The 20,536-nt window shown below is 47.1% G+C and overlaps 1 protein-coding gene and 1 pseudogene across 2 annotated transcripts in view; one reads left to right on the top strand and one right to left on the bottom strand.

Moving 5' to 3' along the window:
• Positions 1-20,536, top strand: part of SH3PXD2B (SH3 and PX domains 2B) — a 105,164-nt gene that overhangs the window by 78,428 nt on the left and 6,200 nt on the right. The window contains exons 8-12 of one of the 2 annotated variants that reach the window (XM_077137653.1): positions 233-337; positions 4,266-4,383; positions 8,169-8,395; positions 10,706-10,755; positions 11,612-11,737. In XM_077137653.1, coding sequence (XP_076993768.1) covers positions 233-337; positions 4,266-4,383; positions 8,169-8,395; positions 10,706-10,755; positions 11,612-11,737 — 626 coding nt within the window. The remainder of the gene's footprint in view (positions 1-232; positions 338-4,265; positions 4,384-8,168; positions 8,396-10,705; positions 10,756-11,611; positions 11,738-20,536) is intronic. The other variant, XM_077137654.1, reaches the window with a different exon arrangement.
• Positions 15,448-20,290, bottom strand: LOC143664730 (V-type proton ATPase subunit E 1 pseudogene; annotated as a pseudogene).

Raw genomic sequence — 20,536 nt, 5'->3', positions numbered from 1 at the left:
GGATGCCCTTTCTCTTTCTTGTCTCAGACTCAGGAGCAAGTTTCTCATCATCCCGTCTCTAGCAGTTAGCAGTCAGCTAATGTTGGTAGTTGTGTTCTCACAGTAAAATGGTGACTTTGTAGCCTTCCCCTGAGCATTGACTGATACCGTGGCTGAGTCTGCTGTTACATTCTCACTCCCAGAGCCTCTCGCTCGACCCGGCTAACAGCAGTCTGCGCTCTGCTCTCCCCAGGTTGGTGGTTCGTCAGCACCGCCGAAGAACAAGGCTGGGTCCCCGCAACCTGCCTCGAGGGGCAGGATGGTATGCAGGATGAATTTTCCCTACAACCTGAAGAAGGTAGGAAGGAGCTTGAGCCTCCAGCTTGCTGGGGAAAACCTGTGCCTCCCCCCCCACCTCCCGGGCCCATCGCCCATACTGGGTGACCTCCTTACCCAGCCTCTCCCCTGCAGCCTCTGCCTTCATCTCAGGAGCTCACTGGTGCAGGCTGCGTGCACCTTGCACGTGAAGCCAGGCATGGGTTTAGGGCCAAACGGCGGGTCTATCCTACCTTAGGGACCATTGAAGGCCAACCCAGCTGAGCCTGGCCAGAGCTGGGACCCTTACACCTTCCTGGAACCCCAGGAGGCCCCAGCTCCATGGCTGTCAATCCCTCACTATTCTTCCCTAGAATTATTCTAGCTGCCAAGAAGCTGGAGCTGCTCCCAGCTCATTTGTAGGACATTTGAACATATCTGTTTAAAGACCCCTGCTTTCTCTGTTGGTTTAAATAAGTGGCCCTGACCAGGTGTCAGGATTAGGGCTGGCCAGCTTCACCCTCTCAGCCCCACCCTTCCCATCTTCACACACTTTTCCCCACATCCTTTTCCCAGAGAACCCTTCCCTGCAGATGTCCTGAATGATCCTCTGCCATGCCAGAAATACTAAGACCCAAACAACTCCCTTTTCCCCCTAGGAGCATTCCTAAATAACCAAAGGGATTTTGGAGTCAGACAGACCTGAATTTGAAACTGCGCTGCAGCATTTATTTGCTGAGTGATCTTGGGCTAATAAGTTACCCTCACTAAGCCCCAGCCTTCTCTTCTAAAAAATAGAAATGGTGCTGTCTATATCATGGGATTTTTTAAAGAGAGATTTCTCATGCAAAGCATTCAGTAAAGAATCTAGAACAATAAATAACCGGAAACACTCATGACCATATCAGCTAGAGGTTCCCTAGGGTTGAATTTTTGGGGGATTTTAGTTGGCTGTTTTGAGAATGCACAAAGCCACTTGAAGGATACACTTCTCAGAAAAAGAGGGTGACGAGAAGGGGAGTAGCTCTATGCTCAAAGGTTAGCAAAACAATTGATTACGGTTTTGCATTTAGTTTTATTAGAACTGACACCCCTCAAAGTAAAAGTTCTGTTGATTTTCTGTTTGTGGGTGCTTGGGCCAAGCTGGCACTGGGGGTACAAGTGAGGGATAGTGGTATTCTGTATGGAAATTAGAACTCCCTTACGTAATTAATGAGGCCCATTGAGGACATGCCTCTGCAAGGGAGTAATTGTTATCCCCATTTAGCAGATGAGGACTCAGGCTCAGAAAGGTAGAGAGACTTGTCCAGAAGATAAAGAGAGAGGCTGCGTTTTCCTAAGGGTTTGTACAGCTTTCTTCCCCCTTTCCTCTTAGTGCCTATTTATAATCATGACAGGAGTACAGTTATGTTTTATCATATGCTACTTCTCTCGAGTTCAAGGTTAATACTCAAGAACTTGGTCTTTCTAAGATACCCGGGGCTTGGAAGAGACTCGGAAGTAATGGACTCCTAAGTAGGAACATGTCCCTAGCTCCCCCTCTACCTCGAGTCACTGAAAGAGCTCTCTTCTCACCTCTGCTTTCTGCCCTTCCCTTCACATGCTGCCTATCTAGTCTCATGGAAGTATTGGTCGTTGCCCCGGCCCATGGGCCGCCGCCGGACTCTGGGGGACTTGTATGCCATCAGCTGGCGTCAAGGTGCCTGCCTCGGAGTTTTCTTCCCCACTGGGTGTTTGACGCTGGGTCCCCTGCACGTGCATGAGCCTCCCTGCCCTGGACCTGCTGTGCCTGTTGCATGTGAGCTTGTCTGTATGTTGGCATGTGGGTTTAAGAGGAGGGTCCCTGGGGTATTTCTCAGCCTTGGAGCTCTGAAGTTTCCCAAGTTAAAAAATAATGCCTGGAAAAAGAAAATAAAAATAAAAAATGCCTGGGGTATCTATAGTGCTGAGCCAGTGGCCTGTTACTTTCATCAGGGACCTTCGGATTACAAGGGAAGGAAAGCCATGTCAAACTGGCTTCACGAAAAAAAAGGGGAAGTGTATTGGCTTATGTCACTGAAAAGTCCAAGGTGGTATCACCTTCAGGCATGGCTGGATCCAGGGGCTTGAAAATGTCTTTAGACTTGGGACTCACTTTTACCACCTTTCTGCTCTGTTCTTCACTCTACTGGTGACATTCTCTGCAGCCTCTCCTCGTGGTGACAGTAGTTCCAGGCACCTTTCAGGGACCTCCCCTGCTGAAGAAAGTGTTTCTCCTTCAACACAAATCCCATGATGGTTACCGCTGGACCCACTTGGGTCACATGCTGCCCTTGACCCAACATGGTGGCCCGACCAGGGTCCTGTACCCACCCCCTCCCTCCAGAAGGTGGTTGAGGTCAGCCTCACCCAAACCACGTGGGCCAAGGGTAGCAGTACCACCAGAGGGAGTCCAGGTGGATTCCAGGCAGGCAGGCAGCAGGCATGTACTGTACAATTTACAAAGTCTTCAGCCCTGAGCTTATCTGGGATCACACACTGTACCATAGAGCCCCGAGAGGGCTTCTGGGAACTGAGAATCCCTCCATGGGATTCAAAGGGCATGGGGCCCCAGACAGTGCCCCTTCCCACCTGGGCCACAATAGACTCCTCTGCATCCATGAAGCTGAATCCTCCCCTTCACCGCCTCACAGCATCCCCACCCCACCCTGCAGCTTCTGTGGATGAGGGGAGCAGCTGACTCGGCCATAAGCAGGATTTGTGCAACTCGAGTCAGCTCGGCCCCCCGCGGGGCAGGTCAGCAAGCTAGATCAATCAATAAATAAACACCCTGTGGTGTTCTCCCAGCTGGTGCAAGCCACAAACAGCCTGTGGTGTTCTCCCAAAGAGGTGGAGTCAGCACCAATGTGTCAGCCGTTGAAACTAGCCAGCAGCTGGCTGTGTTGCTCCCGTGGGGGCTGATGTGGAATCAAAACAGGAAGCCCCTCTCCTCTGCTTGCCAGACTCCCCTGTGACATAGATCCATTTTCTGGGTTTGAGTAGCCAGGGCGACAGTTTTGGGGATGGGAAGTGCTTTCTTGCTCTCTGGAGCCCTCAGACAATGCGCAAACCCTCATAGCTGAGCCCGGACACTCACAGGGCTGCTGGGGACAGCTCTCTAGGAGGAGGAGAGCCCTGAGGATGGTCCTACAGCTTCAGGTAGGGGCGAACCTGGCACCCAGACACACTCATAAAAATTGCAGCTTCAAGCAGAGTTAGATCCAGGGACTTGAAAATAATTCATGAAAACCCCTCTCCAGCCAACTGATGAAAATTACTGTCTCCTCTTTGGTGGTGGTTTTAGCCTCAAACCAACTTCAGCTCATCCCTGAACTGTCCACCAGCGAGAACTGGGAGCAGCCACAGGAGGGTTTCACCGCCTTTGGCTCAAGCAAGGTGGCTCCTGCCAGGCCCTCGGGACTTGTTTGTTTGCTAAATATTGGCTGATTCTCACTCATTGTTTACCAGTCATTCCAGGCACCATGCAGGTGCTAGAGATAGAGGAACACACAAGACACATGTAAATCCTTGCCTGTCTGGAATTCATAGTCTAGCAGAAAACACAGACATGAAACATAATATACAAAGTGTGTTATGGTGACTCCTGGTATGGGGGAGGAATAAACCAGGGTCAGGAGGCTGAAGGTGCCTAGGGCTGGGGGATTACATCAGATAGTCAAAGATTCTCCATTCAGCACAGATTTGAAGAAGGCAAGGATGAAGGTGGGATGCTGAAGGATCTCAGAGGGTTCGAGACCTGCCCATTGTCCCGTGCCCTGTTGCTGCTTGCACAGTCATCCAGGGTTAAGTGGAATCTGTGGGTGTGCGGCAGTTCCTGGAGAAAATGCCTCCCTCCGATGGCCAAGGGCATTTCATGGGTCCCAACTTGAGCCGTCAGCATCCCAAGACCCTCACAGTCCTTTTCTTAACCCTGCATCCCTTTGTCCCTGCAGAGGAGAAGTACACAGTCATCTACCCATACACAGCCCGGGACCAGGACGAAATGAACCTGGAGAGAGGGGCCATGGTGGAGGTCATCCAGAAAAACCTAGAAGGCTGGTGGAAGATCAGGTACCGTCTCCGCCTCCCTCTGCAGCTGGATGGGTTTTGGGTCATCTGGGCTCCAGCTTCCCAGAGGTCTGTAAGTGATTGCAGACAGGGTGAGCTGCCAAAGGACGCCTCTTTTCTGTGCCCTTTGGCTTCCCTCCCTACCCATATCCTTCCCAAAAGTCCATAATAAGCAAAACCTTCTCCAAACACACTGAACCACGGATAGCAGCGACCCTGTGAAGCAAGGCTGGTCTCCACCTCCAGATGTTTCTCGTAACGACTAACTGGAAGCCTGAAACTGTGTGAGTGGTTTCCCACTCCAGCCCCAGTCTGAGATGAATAGGATGCATCAGCACCGCGTCACCTCCAACTCATCCTCAGGCTGGTCTTTTGCTTTCATCTCCCAGAAGCTGACAGTGAGAGTAGGAGACCTGCATTTTCCAACCTTTCATGACAGCTCTTTCGCCTACATGATGAAATCAGAACCTCATGGGCCGTCGGGGTGACCAGCGTGCTCTGGTTTGCCTGGTACTTTCCTGGTATTGGCAGTGATCAGTATATTAGGCAGGCTGTGACAGCAGGAAATGAGGGTGAAAGGGGAAGCCTGAGGTCCCTGCGGCCTGGTGTCCACTGCCATGATATGTATGTGTGGCACAGCATTGACACCACCCACAAGGGGCTGAGCTTGGGGCACCTCATTCTTTCACTCATTCATTCATTCAACAAACATGGGGCACTTCATTTTTTTCTTTCACTCATTCATTCAGCAAACACATGGGGTTGGGTGTATGGTACTTCATTCATTGTTTCATTCACTCATTCATTCAACAAAAGAGATACCACGAATCTCTTTTGAACCAAGCCCTCTTTTGGAAGCTGGACAGTCAACAGTGAGGGAGACACAGTAGTCCACACTAGTAACTGTGGAAGACAGACCAGTAAGTAATTACAGAGCAGGGTGGCAAGCAGTATGTTGGAGGAACACCCGGGCAACTTTGGAGCACAGAAGAGGAGCTCCTCAGCTTGGAGGCCAGAAAGTCTTCCCGAGGAAGAGGACTTCAGAATTGAGATTTGAAGAAGGAGGAGTACTTGTAGTGGTAGCTAACATATATCGGGTATAGTTGTTATCTTGCTGCATAACAAATTATCCCAAAACATAGTGGCTTAAGACCATACTCATTTATCTCAGTTTCTGTGGGTCAGGAATTTAGGCTTGGCTTTTTTGGGCTCAGGCTCTCTGACGAGAGATGTCAGGATGTCAGAGGCTTGACTGCGGCTGGAAGAGCCACTTCCAGGATGGCTCATCCACTGGCTGCTGGCAGGAGGCCTCAGGTCCCCATGGCATGACAGCTGGCTGCCCCCAGAGTGGGTGATCCAAGAGTATGTGCGAGCAAGGAAGCCACAGTGCCTTTCAGACCAGAGTCACACGCCATCACTCCTGCTTTGTTCCATTTGTCTAGCCTTCGTTCAAGGGGAGAGGCATTAGGCTGCACCTCTTGAAGGGGGGAATGCCAAGGAATCTCACCGTGGATTGAGTGCCTCGTACCAACTAAATCCTCACACTCTATGAAGTCAGTACCGTTCTTCTCTTCATTTGACGGACAAGGAATCTGAGGCACAGAATGACTGCATTTCCCATGGTCACCTAGCAAGGGGTGCAGCCAACACATAAGGCCAGGTGGCCCAGCCCCACCCCCACCCTGGAATGCTCCCCTGCAGGGTGGGAAGGAACGCTTGGTCCACCTGCTGGCGTTCTGTGGACCTCCACCTGTTCCTTTCCCTCTCCCTCTCTTCTCTCTGTACTTCCTCGGTTTGGGTTCCCTGTCTCTGCAGCAGTGTGTCCTACCCCATTCTGTCCTCAGCACTTCAGTGCTGGTTAGCAAGCACAACTGCTTGGGACTCCAAGGTCCCTCAGGCCCTGAAGAAGTTGCTTGCCAGGGTGGGTGCCTGGACGGGCTCCCCGCAGCTCTTCTGGGGCAGGAGCTAGAAAGCCAGGCCCCATGAGGCCAGAGGCTGCCAGGGCCCACCTGGCCAGAGGCACATCCTCATGAATCAGTCAGTCTTGGATGGTGTTTGCCATTACGGCAAACCAACTGTGTTCTTAAGGCCACTCTTCCCCTGTACCCTCACCTTGAGATTGGGCAACTACTCCCTAAGAGCAAAGGGTGGTGCCATTAAATATCTGCCAGGCCTGGAATTTCACATAAATAATATCCTTTTATTCTCAGCACCAGCCTATGAGACAGGTGTTATTGTCTCCATTTTACAAATGAGAAAAACAAAGCTGGGAGAAGCAGAATGGTTTGCCCAAGATCCCCCAGCTAGAAAGTGCAGAGCTAGGATTTGAACTGCCCCCCAGAACCCACACACTTCCCGCTGCACATGTCGACTCCTGTTTGGAGCTTGGTGCCCCAGAGTGATTAACTGTCTCAAACTGAAGCCATGGATTGTAAGTAGTCTGACATTTTCCAATGGCGAAAGGTTTACTCCTTCCTTGGTGGGTATTTTCTAATGAATAGACCCCCAAACTCTGTAGATTTCTATCTCCTTATAACTTCTAAGCTTCTAATTGTAAAGGACCCAATTTTCATTGAAACACGATGCTGATGAGTTCTTAAAGGAATTCTCAACAAGAGAGTTGGGCTTGCCGTATATCATCTCCAGCCACGTGGGTCAATTTGGCTTTCCCCAAAGGTATGGGCACCTGTTTTGTGGGTCCAGACCAGTACAGTGCTAATAAATGTTTAACAAAGAGCTCTCCAGGGCAGGAGAAAATGCTCTGAGTTGCAGCATTTGCCTATAAATATCCCTACCATGGCCAGTTTCAAGTGATGTCAGTGAAGGTGGCGTTGGGAAGAGTGGGCATTCTTGGCTCTCATGAACTGGTGCCAGCTGGGGTCCAGCACACCCCTGGTGCAGACTGACCCATCTGGTCTCTCCTGTTAACCAAGTTCTGTCTGGCTGAGAATTAAGTAAGCAGTTAAATACTTACTGAATTTCAGAGATGGCAGCAGTACCTGCCTCACAGGCTGGGGTGCATTGAATACATCAGGAGCTATGCTGCTTAAGACAGTAGTGAAAAGGTAATTTCCCAGGAAGTGTCGGGTGTAAGTGTCCTTGCTGCAGTCATCACAGCAGTGACTGTAAGAAGATGATGACTATAGCAGAGCTTTACAGCTGTCACCCTGTGCTGGGCCCATTGGCTGTCTGTCCACTTGTTCTTTTATTTTTTTCAACTCTCTGGCACTGAGGTCCTTGCCATACAGAGATGAATCAGGAATCCAAGTTCAGAAAGAAGAGCCGCAACCAAGTGCCATTGTGTATTGCAGGTGCCGGGATGGTGGTCTGAGCAGGGGAAAGTGGGGTGCACCCAGGACGGAGGGGGGGTCGTTCTCCATGAGCATCAGAAAGCTTTAGAGAAGGAAGGACTTACAGCCAAGCCAGAGAAAGAAGCAGGTTCTCACCAGGGAGGAGAAGGGAAGGGACTTTCCAGGCAGAAGTGCCACCCAAAGCAGGGGCATGGAGAGATGAAAGAGTGGGGCATTTGGGGATCTGCAAGGCATGCAGGTGGGTGGGCCATGGGGTTGCTGTGGGAGAGGAGGCAGGGGAGGCTGGGAGAGGCCTTGAGCACCAAGCTGAGCACTTAGGAGTCATCAGGAGGCCGTGGGCACATGCCAGCCCATCATTCCTGCCTTGGGGCTTGGACCTGCAGTGATTTGTGGTAGGAGTGTGGCTTCTTCCCCTGGGCCCAGCTTGACCGGCATCCTTCCTCTTCCTCCTTCTCTTCCTCCTCCTCCTCCTCGCAGGCATCAGGGCAAAGAGGGCTGGGCCCCAGCCTCCTACCTAAAGAAGAGCAGTGGGGAGCCCTTAGCCCCAAAGCTGGGCCCCGGCTCGTCCACCCACTCGGGCGCCCTCGACCTGGACGGTGTTTCCCGGCAGCAGAACGCAGCGGGCAGGGAGAAGGAGCTGCTCAACAACCAGAGGGACGGCCGGTGTGAAGGCCGCCTGGCCCCTGACGGCGACATTAAGCAGAGTGAGTGCCGCCCACCTGGGCGCCCGGGGGCTGAGGACCCACGCGGGGCCAGACTCACCTCACAGGGCTGCTCAATTGCCCTTTACCCCTGCAGTAGCCCCACTGCCCACCCAGCCTGTAGGTCAGGAAACACAGGCTTAGAATCCCAGCTAGCCTGTTCAGGATCATTGAAGCAGCAAGTGAAAGAACCTGAGTCAAGATGTAAGGTACAGGGGGTGGGCCACAGTGGCTCAGCAGGCAGAGTTCTCGCCTGCCATGCCGGAGACCCGGGTTTGATTTTAGTACCTGCCCATGTAAAAAAAAATTAAAAATTAAAAAAAAAAAAAAAGATGTAATGCACAGGAAGACAAAGGTTGCTTCCCACCCCAGAAATGTGTTTTTTGCTCCCGGTTTTCAAGCACCTTCTATGCACAAAAACTTACAGTTAATTTTAGTCTCTTTGACTCCTTGTAACATGTTTGCAAGGGATTTAGTATGTCTGTTGTCCAGATTAGGAAACAGAGAAATGAGGTGATTTGTCCAAGGCCACCCAGCTAGTAAACAGTGGAGCGGGGACACGGACCCAGGCCTTTCTGACCCAGAGCCTACGTGCTCTCCACTTCACTGCATCGCCTCATTTCTGAGCCAGAGGAAGACAAAGTTGACCGTGTATTGGGTTTATTCTAACAACAGTGCCTTACCCACCCTGCTATTCAAAGCCTCCCCATAGACACCTGAGAGAGATTTATTACTGACTGTGTTATGACCATGATCCCTCACTGGTCTGCAGGGCAGCGGGAATCCCTCTTTAGGAAAAGGACTTCCACCTCCCTGCAGGGATGAGGTCATTTGCCCCTGGCTGGAGTCTCCCAGCTGTTTTTGCCAAGTGGCTGTTAGAAGTCAGTGAACTTCGTGAGTCTCTCAATTATAACTCAGATTCTCTGTTTAGCTGCCCTGGGAAAACACTGACCCCGTTTTCTCATGTACCATGGCAGGGGTTTGGCCAGCCCTGAATTGCCTTCATTCTAACCCGTCCTGGCCAAGAGCATAGGAGGATTTCCATTAAGGCTAGAGGAGCAAATGAAAACCTGAAACCCCATGTCTTTCTTAGGGTATAGGTTCAGAGGCTGTAACAAAGACATCCCGCCCTACACACATACATGCACGGTAGTGGTGACTTAAATCATTTAGATGTTTATTTCTTATGTAACAGGGCTGATGTGGCAATTCCCTACATTCTTGAGTCTTGTTACACGGTGTCTTGTTATGATGCCATCCCTAGAGAGCTTTCCTCTTCCACCTGGCCCAGGATGGCTCACCACTATCCTAACCAATAAAAAGGAGAGGAGGAGAAGAAGTGGAGGACACAGCTCAGAAGCTCCACAGTTTCCACTTTCTTATTCCATTGGCCAGAACTTAGTCACATTGCCATACCTAGCTGCAAGAGAGTCTGGGAAATGCAGTCTTTCTTCTAGCCAGCTGGTGTCCAACCAAACCTCTGCTGCTATTTATTCTAATGGAAGGCAGGGGAAATGGGTACTTAGGGATCAGCAGGCTCCCTCCTCCACACCGTAACCACCAAGCTTGCCCCCTGTGTGGGCACACACGCTGAGACAGCTCTGCCCTCCTGCAGGGAGACGTCCTCAATGCTCTGCTTTCGGCCAAGAGCCCTGGGCCACTGCAGAGTCATCTTCCTTCTGCCTCTGAAACCCAGAGCTAGGGCAGCCTGTCTCCAGAGTGAAAACCCCTGAAGACATTGGCCTAAGTTTTTTGTTTCTGTTTTTTGATGCCTTGTTGAATTTGGGTTTGTTCTAAAGCATAAAACCAGGGGCAGTAACATTTATTGCATGCCAAGCGCTCCACAGGGGTTGTTTGCTTTCCTGGTCCCCACATGCCCCTGGAATGTACACACTGCCCCCGTTTCACAGGTGAGGGCCTGTGGGTCAAAAATTCAAATAACATACCCAGAGCTGGAGCTAACAAGCCTCAGAGCTGGGGCTGGAATGCACATCTGTATTATTCTTCAGCCCAGGCCTTTTGCCATTCCTGGAAAGTTTTCCATCATTCCAGGACTCGGCACCATCCCCTTTCATTCCTGTAAGAAAAAAACTATGGTTTGAGAAAAGTATTGAGAGAGTCCTGAGCCCAGCAAGAACAGCTCTTCTCACTCGGGCTCTTCTCCAGGCAAGGGTGGCAGCCTCATGCTAAGTCTCACGCAGAGCTTTATGCGTCACCTTCTGCAGGAGAAAGTACATCTTTCCCGGTGTCCACCTGGGGAATTTGATCTGCATACTCTGCACAAGTGTGAAATAAGGTCTTGTTTCTCCGTAGGGTCACCAAAGATGAGGCAGAGACCCCCTCCTCGCCGGGATATGACCATAGTAAGTGGACTCTTGTCCCTGGGGAGCCAGCTGGGATGCCCAGAGGCTCCTCAAACTCACCTTGCCCTGAACCAAAAAGGTTCTTTTTCCTTGTCAAGCAGGCTGTCTGCATGCTAGGCCCACTGACAGCTGGGAAGATGGAGGTCCAGGAAGGTTAGACAGGTTGCTCCTGGTTCCAGAGAGTGTGGGGGACAACTAAGCCCTAGGAGGTGCTCTCTACTTCTGGTGCCCGCTCCTCTGCCTTAGATCAGACTTCCCAAACGAGACAGCTGGAGGACCAGGCTTGGATGAAGCACAAGTATCATTTGTGATACCGTTCCAATATCCTTTCATACTCGGTTTTCCGATTTGCAAAGCACCTTGAAATCCAGTACTTTTGGAAACAGGCTTTCTTTGTATGTCTACCATTTATTGAGCACCTTTTGGGTGCTATGCAAAATGCAAGGTGCTTTTACTACATTCATTTATTTAATACTTGCAGCAGCCCCACCCGGAGGAGGTAAAACTTAGGCTCCAAAAAGTGTAGTGATTTGCCCAACGTCACACAGACAGTAAACCTGTGTTCTTACCACAGTCCTCACTGCCTCTTAAGTTCATAGAATATGTCTCGCCCCCAGTTTTCGCGATTGCCACCAAATGTCCCCCGTTTCTTCTCGTAACCCTAAAGCTGAAGCGCCAGTGTCTCATGCAGGAGATGGCTATCTGAGCCGTCCTCTCTGTTTTGTCCCTTGGAATCCAAATTGGTCCCCCAGCATCACCTCAAGGGTGATGGCGTGCCCCAGCCCCTGGTCCCAGCCTCCCCGGCGTCGCGGTGCCGCCCTCACCTAGGAGTCAGTGCTGTGTTTAATCGTCCCAGCCTCGAGGTCTGAACCTCCCCCAGCCTCCCATCCCACCCCAAGTGGAGGAAGAATATTACACCATTGCCGAGTTCCAGACAACCATCCCTGACGGCATCAGCTTCCAGGCGGGCCTGAAGGTCGAGGTAGGTGGCCCTGATGTTCCTTTGCCTACCGCGATTCTTGATTCTAGTCTCACCTCCTACCGCTTCTCTCCTCTCACCTTCTACTTCTGCATTCCTTTTTTTTTAGTAACAGTTTTATTGAGATGCAATTCACATATATAATTCAACCATTTAAGTGTATGATTTAATGGTTTAGTGTAATCACAGAGTTGTACAACCATCGCCACAGTCGATTTTTAGGATAATTTGTTGTTGTTTTTTTTGTTTGTTTGTTTGTTGCATGGGCCAGCATATCCTCCCGGAATCGAACCCGGGTCTCTGGCATGGCAGGCGAGAACTCTGCCACTGTGCCACCATGGCCCGCCCAATTTTAGGTTATTTTCATTATCCCAAAAAGAAACCCCATAGCCACTAGCAGGCTCTCTCCATTTTTCCTCAAGTCCCCCACCCCTACTCCTCCAGGGCTAGGCAACCATTCAGTAATCTGTATCTACAGGTTTGCCTATTTGGGGCATTTTATATAAATGGAATCATACAATATGTGGTCTTTTGTGACTGGCTTGTATTCTTTTTTTATCACCTCCTACTTCCCTTCTTCTCTTCTCTCCTTTTCTTCCCACTCCTCGGCTTGCTTTCTCTGTTCCCTGGATAAAGGCCAAGATAAATCCTTTCTCTTCTTTCACTTCTGTTTTCTTCTCTTCTTGGAGTTAGAGCAATGCAGTATTTCCCACGCCTCCAGGAAAGATCCTGTAAATAGCCTAATGGAATAGCGGCAGGGATCAGGGACTATAAACCTTCGGCAAAGATGTCAAAGTTGGTTCTTGCAACAGTTTTCAACACCAGGCGAGCCCGTCAAAAGTATCATCATGCTCCCTCTAACCTCAGGAAGAGCTAGTCAGACCCTCCCACCCCTTCTTGGTAGGCAGAGCTTTAATTTATTCATCTCCAACAATTACGATACTCATAAGGTCTCATTTGGCCTGCACTTAAGCATTGTCAAGTCGGGTGAAGTGTATTGCCCCCATTTTATAGAGGAACAAATGGAGACAAAGTAAAATACTGCACTCCCAGAGCTCATCGTTTGCAAACCTGGTGGTCAAACCCAGGTGTCCAGGTTCTAATTCAGCTTCCTGTTTGGTCCCTAAGACACACGGAGGGGCCTTCTCTCAGGGTCTGCTGTTCCCAGACTCTTGCCTTCACCTCTATCGTCCCATCTCCCACCTCCTCTGCAAGATGCCTTTCCCAGTCAACCTTGCGAGTAAGTGCTTTCTTCCTCCTCTGACTTCCCAGAACTCCAGATTTCTGCCTCTTTCTGGTCTGAATTTATTGATTGGTTGGTTCACATGAAGTCCGGTCTCTCCAACTAAAAATGTAAACTCTTTGAGACCAAGGAGTTTATGTTTGCAGCAGTATCCCCAGCACAGAGCCTGACTGTAGCAGATGCTCAATAAATACTTGTCAAACAAATAAACTGACCTTCAATTCAAGGATTTGTAAACGCCTTGAAGGCCGGAGCTGTTGGAATAGAGCCTAGCATAGAAAATTCCCAGGTTGCCCATTTGTCTCCATTTAACTCCTTCTCATCCTTCAAGTCTTTAGTACAAACTCTGCTTTCCCTGGTTTAGGGGTTCCTTCTGTATTTTGTAGATACTTCCAACAAAACAACAATATTAATAACTGCTAATATTTGTTGAGCACTGATTAGGCAGGTGTCAAGCATTATGCTAAGTACTTTACATCTGCCATTTTACTTAGTCATTTTATCATTTACCCTCATGAGATAGCATTATTTTTCCCCCCATTTTTCAGAGAAAAAGCTATGGCTCAGAAAAGTTACAGAGCTGCTAAAGTCACAGCTAAAAATCAGTGGCAGGATTCGAATCCATGTCTGTTTACAGATTTGATCCAGGGAGTTTGCCATCCTGTCATTATTTATCTGCTTGACATTTGGGAACTTGAAGAAGTGGAGATTGTGTCTGTTTTTTACCTCTGTGTCCCCCACATAGCAATAAATGTTATTGAATGAAAGAAAATCTGTCCCCCCACTATCCTCCCACTTAACACCTAGAAGGCAGGGAGTATTTTCATCATTCTAGCTTGGAGGCCTAGCATAGGGGCTGGTCCATAGTAGCTGCTCAATAAACGATTCCTTTGTGAATGAACATTTGGCAGGAGAAAGGAAAGAAGCAGTGAACAAACGATTATTGAGTCAGTGCAAAAGTATTCCACAATTTCCTGAAGGTCTTTAATAACCTCCAGGCTTCCAAAGCAGCCACTGTTTTTCTCTAGCTGTGAATATTGAAGGACAGGAAGTGATATTTTCTGTTTCACTCCCTCTTCTTCCCCGGTCCCAGGGCAGCTGTCCAGGGAGCTTGAGAGAAGGTGGCTTCCTGAAGGTGCATCCTTGGCCTCACCACCGCTCGTTCTGGCCAGGCTGCTCCAGAAGTTTCTCCTCAAGCCAAATGCCCTCTAGCTATCCAGTAAAGGACGGCTGTCTGCAGGGTGTTTAAAAGAACCTGGCTTGAAATGTCTCAAACTAATTTTTCATAAAATGCAAATCCTAATGCGTGCAGAGAAGCTGAGAGGAAGGCAGAAATATCTCCTAAGGTTTAAAAAAGCTTTTTATTTGCTCCTTTTCTCTAGCGCCTTCTGTTTTATACCAGTCTGTTCTTTCTGACTTCATAATCCACAGAGAGAACTCACAAAGCATCTTTCTTATGCTAAAAGTCTATTCCCGCATCTTGCTGTTGTATGCGTCGCATCCTAATGTCTTTCCACAGTCAGGGGTTATTCCTTCTGCCTCCTTGCGTAGGCTCATTTCCCTCTGCTTTCCTCTGTACCCTGCCGGTCAGGTTAGACCTTCCCTTCCTCACTTGTGGTCTCTGCCGGGACTGACCTTACTTTAACCCAGGGCCATGTCCTTGCTTTGCCTTTTCACAGAAAGCACTCAAGTTGAGTTGAACTTGGCATATCAAAATCCAACTCACTCTTCAGATCTTTGCCTCTTCAGGAAGCCTCCCCTGATGGATCCAACCTTCACTGATTTCCTTTCCCACCACACCGTTTTAGCATCTAGGTCTCAGCTCTTAATTACAGGGCAGCCCCCACCCCTTCTTTACCTAATGCTTTCCTGAAAAATTGAGAATGGAAGATTATTTTTTCCTCATTCTTCAGTGATTGTTTGAGGATTGAATTCCAGGTGCAAAGTAATTTTCCCCTCACCACTTCAAATGTATAATTCCGTTCTCTTCTTACGTCTAGTGTTGCTAGTAAACAACTACTGTCAACTTGATTTTTTTTCCCCACATACACCTTTTTTTTAATAAACGAAGCATTTTTGTGGCTTAGATTTTAAATCAGATTTACAGATAAGGAAAACGTCTAGGTTCAAAGGAGTTAGCAGTGAAGTTACTCCAGCTAGAAGGAATGCACACCCCACATGCATTTTAAATATAAAAGACAGAGAACACCAGACACATCACTCTCTAGACAAGATTACAAGAGCTAGAAAAGAGCGGAAGACTTGAGGAAGTTCATGCAACCACTGTCCAATTCCTTCATCTTCATGCTGCAGAACTGAGAGTTGTATTACTTTTAAATGAACTAAAAGGTAGGCTCCTGATCATTTTAACTGAAATTTTCTCCAGTGTTGACAATGAGGTTAAGAGCATTCACTACCGAAGGGTGTTCTACTAATAAGTACAGAACAATTTTAGAACTGCAAAGAGGAGGTTACACAGATCATCTTGGTTCTTTGAATATCAGAAACTTCCATATCATAGCATCAGAAGAGTGGAATGAATTCCACGTCCTAAGGGTTTAGTCCAAAAGCCTTCTGTTGGCATTTGCACCAAACAAGGCTCCCCGTACTTCTGGCGTCTACTTCTGGCATCATCTGCTGGACCATGAGATCCAACCAGCTTTCTAGAGCCTTTATTGTACAATCTCCATTATAGATCTCAGCACCACCAGCTATAACCTCAGGCAGGTAGACTTCCTGATCAGTTTGAACATCAACATCTTTTTTGGTGGCAGTTTTGTACATCGGAATTGCTTTTTGCACCGTAGCCTTAACTAGAGGGAAATCTTGTTTCTTGCAATGAATAATCATTCGGGGTTCCAGCAACTGGTACAGACCCTGGGGGACCAATCCATCCAGCAGCACTTGATACCTGGTTGTATCTTTTCCCACCAGAGATTCCCAGCTGAATCTCTGCTTTGCTTTGTTTAGTAGGTCTGTGATAAGGTTATCTCTGGCTCTGAGGGCTTTGAGCTTTGCTTGAGTCATCAGATTGAACATCCAAATTTTCTTTAGCTATTCAATCTTCTTTCTTTCTTCTCATAGTATTCCATAAACTTCAGTCTTTGGGTTTGCACAAGAGGACCTTTCTCAGCATTGAACCCTTCTTCTGCTTTTGTATCTATTTCTTCTGCTTTCTCTTTAACTTCTTGTTCAATGAAAGCCATCGTGTGCTTAATCTGCTTTTGCACGTCAGCATCACTGAGGGCTGTGGCAAAAGTGATGCTGGCGAGTGGTCAAGAGACTCAAGTTGAGGTTTGGAAAAGGCTGTGCAGGAATGAGAGAAGAAAACCCCTCAACTTGATTCTTGTTCTCTCTGCATAATCTGTCATTTCTCTGCTTCTCTTTGCAGTTCTTCATTTCTTTACAATGCTGAAATTTCATCAGAGGGTGCCTGTGTGTGAATTTGTTTCATTTTATCCTGCTTTGCATGTGGTTTGCCTTTTCAGTGTCAGCATTCAGGTCTTCCTAGAAAATTCGCCGCTTGTACTTCTTAAAATATTGACTCCTTTCACACTTAATTCTTTCCTTCTGGAACTATTATTAAAGAAGCATGGGAATTTTGGCTCTATTCTCCATGTCTCTTTAACACTTTGTTCATATTTTCTATCTTTATTCCTTTGTGCCACATTCCTGGAGCATGCTACTTGATTTTCTAGCTCATCGATTTGGTTTTTAGCGGTTCAGCCTGCTCAGTTTTTTTATTCCAACAATTATAATTTTCATTTTCAAGAGTTCTTATGAATTCTTTTTCATAGCTACCTGTTCTTGTTTTATAATAGCTTGTTCTTTCATGAATTTGATGCCCTTCTGTATCTCTGCAAGGATATTAAATATGTTTAATTCAGGGTCCCCTTCTTGTTAATTGTTTTTCCTCACTTGTAAGTTCTTTTCAGTGGTTTTACCATTTATTTCAGTTCTTTTCATCATGTTAGTTCTTGTCTTGGGCTGTGCAAAGAGGCAGCAGACAGCTATACATCCCATTTGGGAATTGTACGTACAATGCTGGTCAGCTTCCCCTGGTTTCAGCACCAAATCAGGGACTTCTGAACCAGCCACTAAGTGTTATGTCTTTTCGACCCAAGCTCCCACAGATAGTGATTCCTTCTATAAGTAGTCACTTTATTTACTTCCATCCTGCCCTGCAAGAATGGAAGAAAGGGCATAGAAAGGGGCTACCCAGACTGGCTGCTTCTGTCATGGTTCTCCACTTCATCCCCTGCCATTTGCCCCTGTGCATCCCCTATTCCTACGTTCTACCAACTTGAAATCGAGCAAGCCTCCGTTTTACTCTAACCTTTTGCAGCAAAAACCATCTGCAGCAGTCCTGGCCACAGCCTCCCTCTGCATCTTCCATCTGCCAATAATTCCCCCCATAATTTCTGGTCCCTTCTTCCCTTCTGAGCTTGATTTTGTATTTATTTATTTCTCTGGGCTTGGTGACTAAAGGGGAAACTGCTTTTCGCACCATCTCCCATCCTGAAACCAGAAGTCAGCTTGCCTGTTGTAAAGGGGTTTCTTTCTCAGAGTTTAAAAAAAAAAAAATTATAATCTTCTCCTTTAAGATTCAGCTTTTGATGGTGAGTTTTCAGCATTTTGTACATGTCACACCATGATTCGAGTGTGTTCATTTGCTTAAGCAGCCCCTGCTCCCTGGCCTAGAATGTCCATAAATCTTCCCAGGGCAGCTCAGGATGTCATGGGGAATGTAGTGAAGTGGAGGGCTGGTGCTTCCTGCAACAGGGACAGAATGGATTCCCGAGGTTTTCTGGAAGAGTCTCCTTCTGGACCCCATCCCAACATCAACCAGAACCATTCCTCTTTTGTTTTTCCAGCCTTTGTCCTCTACTTTTGCCAAAGCTGACCCAATTGAAAAAAAAACCTCACATACCCAACATTTGTTTCCAGAAAGCGCAGATGTGAACCCTCCTTGAAATGTTGCCACATTATTGTTCAGCCCACATTCACCAGTGGTAACTTGAGGGACTTTGTGGGAAATAATTGCCACTGGTGTTGTTGGCTTAACGAGGTGTTCTTTTCTTATGATAAATTCTCTATCCTCTGTTTTCTTCTTCTCCAATGTTCCTTCTGGGTCATTTCAACATCATGATAAAATCTCTGTTCTCTTGTTTTCTTCTTCTCCAATGTGCCTTCTGGGTCATTTCAACATCATCTTGCCCTATGGAATCCATTATGGAGCCAGTGTCCTAGCCCCAGAGCCACTAGGCACACTTTAATTCCCTGACTTCAAGATATATTTTACTAAGGATGATGGTACTAATGATAATGTAGACACCTCTTATGTGCTGGGTGCTATACACTCTTGACAGCTCATCTTCTCAGGTTTGTCATGAGCGGTTGATATCATCAGCCCATTTTATAGACAAAGTACCTGAGACTCAGAACAGTTAAGTGAATTGCCCAAAGTAACATAGGTACCAAGTGGCAGAGCTGAGATTTGAACCCAGGTCTCTGTTTTTAAAGCCCTTTTCTTTCCCCTTGCATTTTGCTTCTATTCATAATAGCTCTCGGCTTCTCTGTAGGAAATTTCTAAAACTCCCATAAATCAAGATTAAGAATATGTATGTTTAGACCTTCTCCTGTAATACTTTGCATATTGAGAAAGCTTAGTAAATATTCCTTGGGAGCATTTTATTTTGGTTATTGTCCTATTTTTATTTCCTCACATGCATACTTATTGTTAGAGTTGTTGAATCTTAATTCATGGATGTACTGACCAAGCCTTAGTGCTTGGACTTGCCTTTAATTGTTACCACTGCTACCAAGGGGTTGATAAAATGCTGGTCACCCTCATATAAAGTGCTTCCATTTATTGATACCCTTTACTGGAGAGAGTCCAGTGAGACTTGTTAAATGCATTCTGCTTTTTCAGTGATCTCCCCTGTAATTTAATGATAGGTAACATTTACCTCCCAGAGTTTTCCAAGGGCTGTTGCATACATTAGCTCATTTGGTTGTCATAAAAATCCTGCAAGTAAATGTTTTAGTTCTTCTCATCATCCCCACTTGCTGGTATGGAATCTGAGGCTTAAATGACTTGCCCAGAAGTCTGAAATTAAGATGTCCTTAGAGCTGTGCTGCCTCTGAAGGCCCTAGGGAATGGATCCTTCCTTACCTCTTTCAGCTTCTGGGGGAAGCCAGCAATCCTTGGCATTTCTTGGCTTGTGACTGTGTGAATCCAATCTCTGTTTCTGTCATCATATGGCTGTTTTCTCCCTCTGTTTTTGTCTCTGATTCTTCTCTTCTTATAAGGACACCAGTCATATTGGATGAAGGGCCACTCTACTCAAGTGTGACCTCATCTTACCTAATTATATCTGCATTAACTTTATTTCCAAATAGCTTCACATGTTCAGGTACTGGGGAGGTTAGGAGTTCAACATATCTTTTAGGTGGGACACAATTCAGCCTCCATATGAGATGGTTTTGATACATGGTAAACTCTCCATAAATGCTTCACCATAGATGTTTTATGAAAATCTGCCTAGTTCAAAGTCGTATCTTCTAGAACGCTAAGCCCCACCCAGGTTCCTCCACACCATTTTGGACCATTGTCCCTGGGATCATAACCTTCTTTTTTGTTTTGTTTTGCTTTTTTTTTTGTAATGCAATTTTATTGCAATATAGTCACAACCATGTAATCATCCAAAGTATACAGTCAGTAGTTCACAGTATTATCATATAGTTGTGCAGTCATCACCATAATCCATTTTTAAACATTTTCATTACTCCAAAAAAAAACAAGAATAGAAATTAAAAAGACTGGATTAGATTCCCAGACCATGCACCAAAAGTAAATAAATAAATAAATAACAATTAAAAAGAATACCTAGAGCATCCCATACTCCTTATTTCTCCCCCTCCCCCATTATTTATTTATCTTTATTCTCTTACTCATCAGTCTATGCACTGGATAAAGAGAGTGCCAGCCTAAGGTTTTCATAATTACGTGGTCACAGTGTAAAAGCTATGTAGTTATACAGTCGTCTTCAAGAATCAAGGCTACTGGATTACAGTTCAACAGTTTCAGCTAGTTCCTTCTAGCTATTCTAACAGACCAGAAACTGAAAAGGGATAGCTACATAATACATAAGAATATCTACCAAAATGACCTCTCAAGTCTTATTGAAATCTCTCAGTCACTGGAACTATTTTGTTTCATTTCTCTTCCTCTTTTTGGTCAAGAAGGCATTCTCCTTACTCAGTCCCACGATGCTGAGTCCTGCCTTATCCTCAGGAGTCAGGTCCCACATTGCCAGAGAGATTTACCCTCCTGGGAGTCATGTCCCACAGTGGGGGCAGGGCAGTGAGTTCACCTGCTGACTTGGCTTAGGAGGCCACATCAGAGCAACAGAATTTCTCTGGGGATGATTCTTAGGCATAATTATATGTAGGCCTAGCTTTTTCTCTGCAGGAGTAAGTTTCATAAGGGCAGGCCCCATGACCAAAGGCTTGGCCTATTAAATCGTTAGTTCCCAGTGCTTGCAAGAATATCAGGA

The sequence above is a fragment of the Tamandua tetradactyla genome, chromosome 20 (genome assembly GCF_023851605.1).
Source record: "Tamandua tetradactyla isolate mTamTet1 chromosome 20, mTamTet1.pri, whole genome shotgun sequence".
Lineage (NCBI taxonomy): Eukaryota > Metazoa > Chordata > Mammalia > Pilosa > Myrmecophagidae > Tamandua > Tamandua tetradactyla.
The sequence above is the reverse complement of the archived record's forward strand: the minus strand, read 5'-3'. Positions and strand labels throughout refer to the sequence as shown.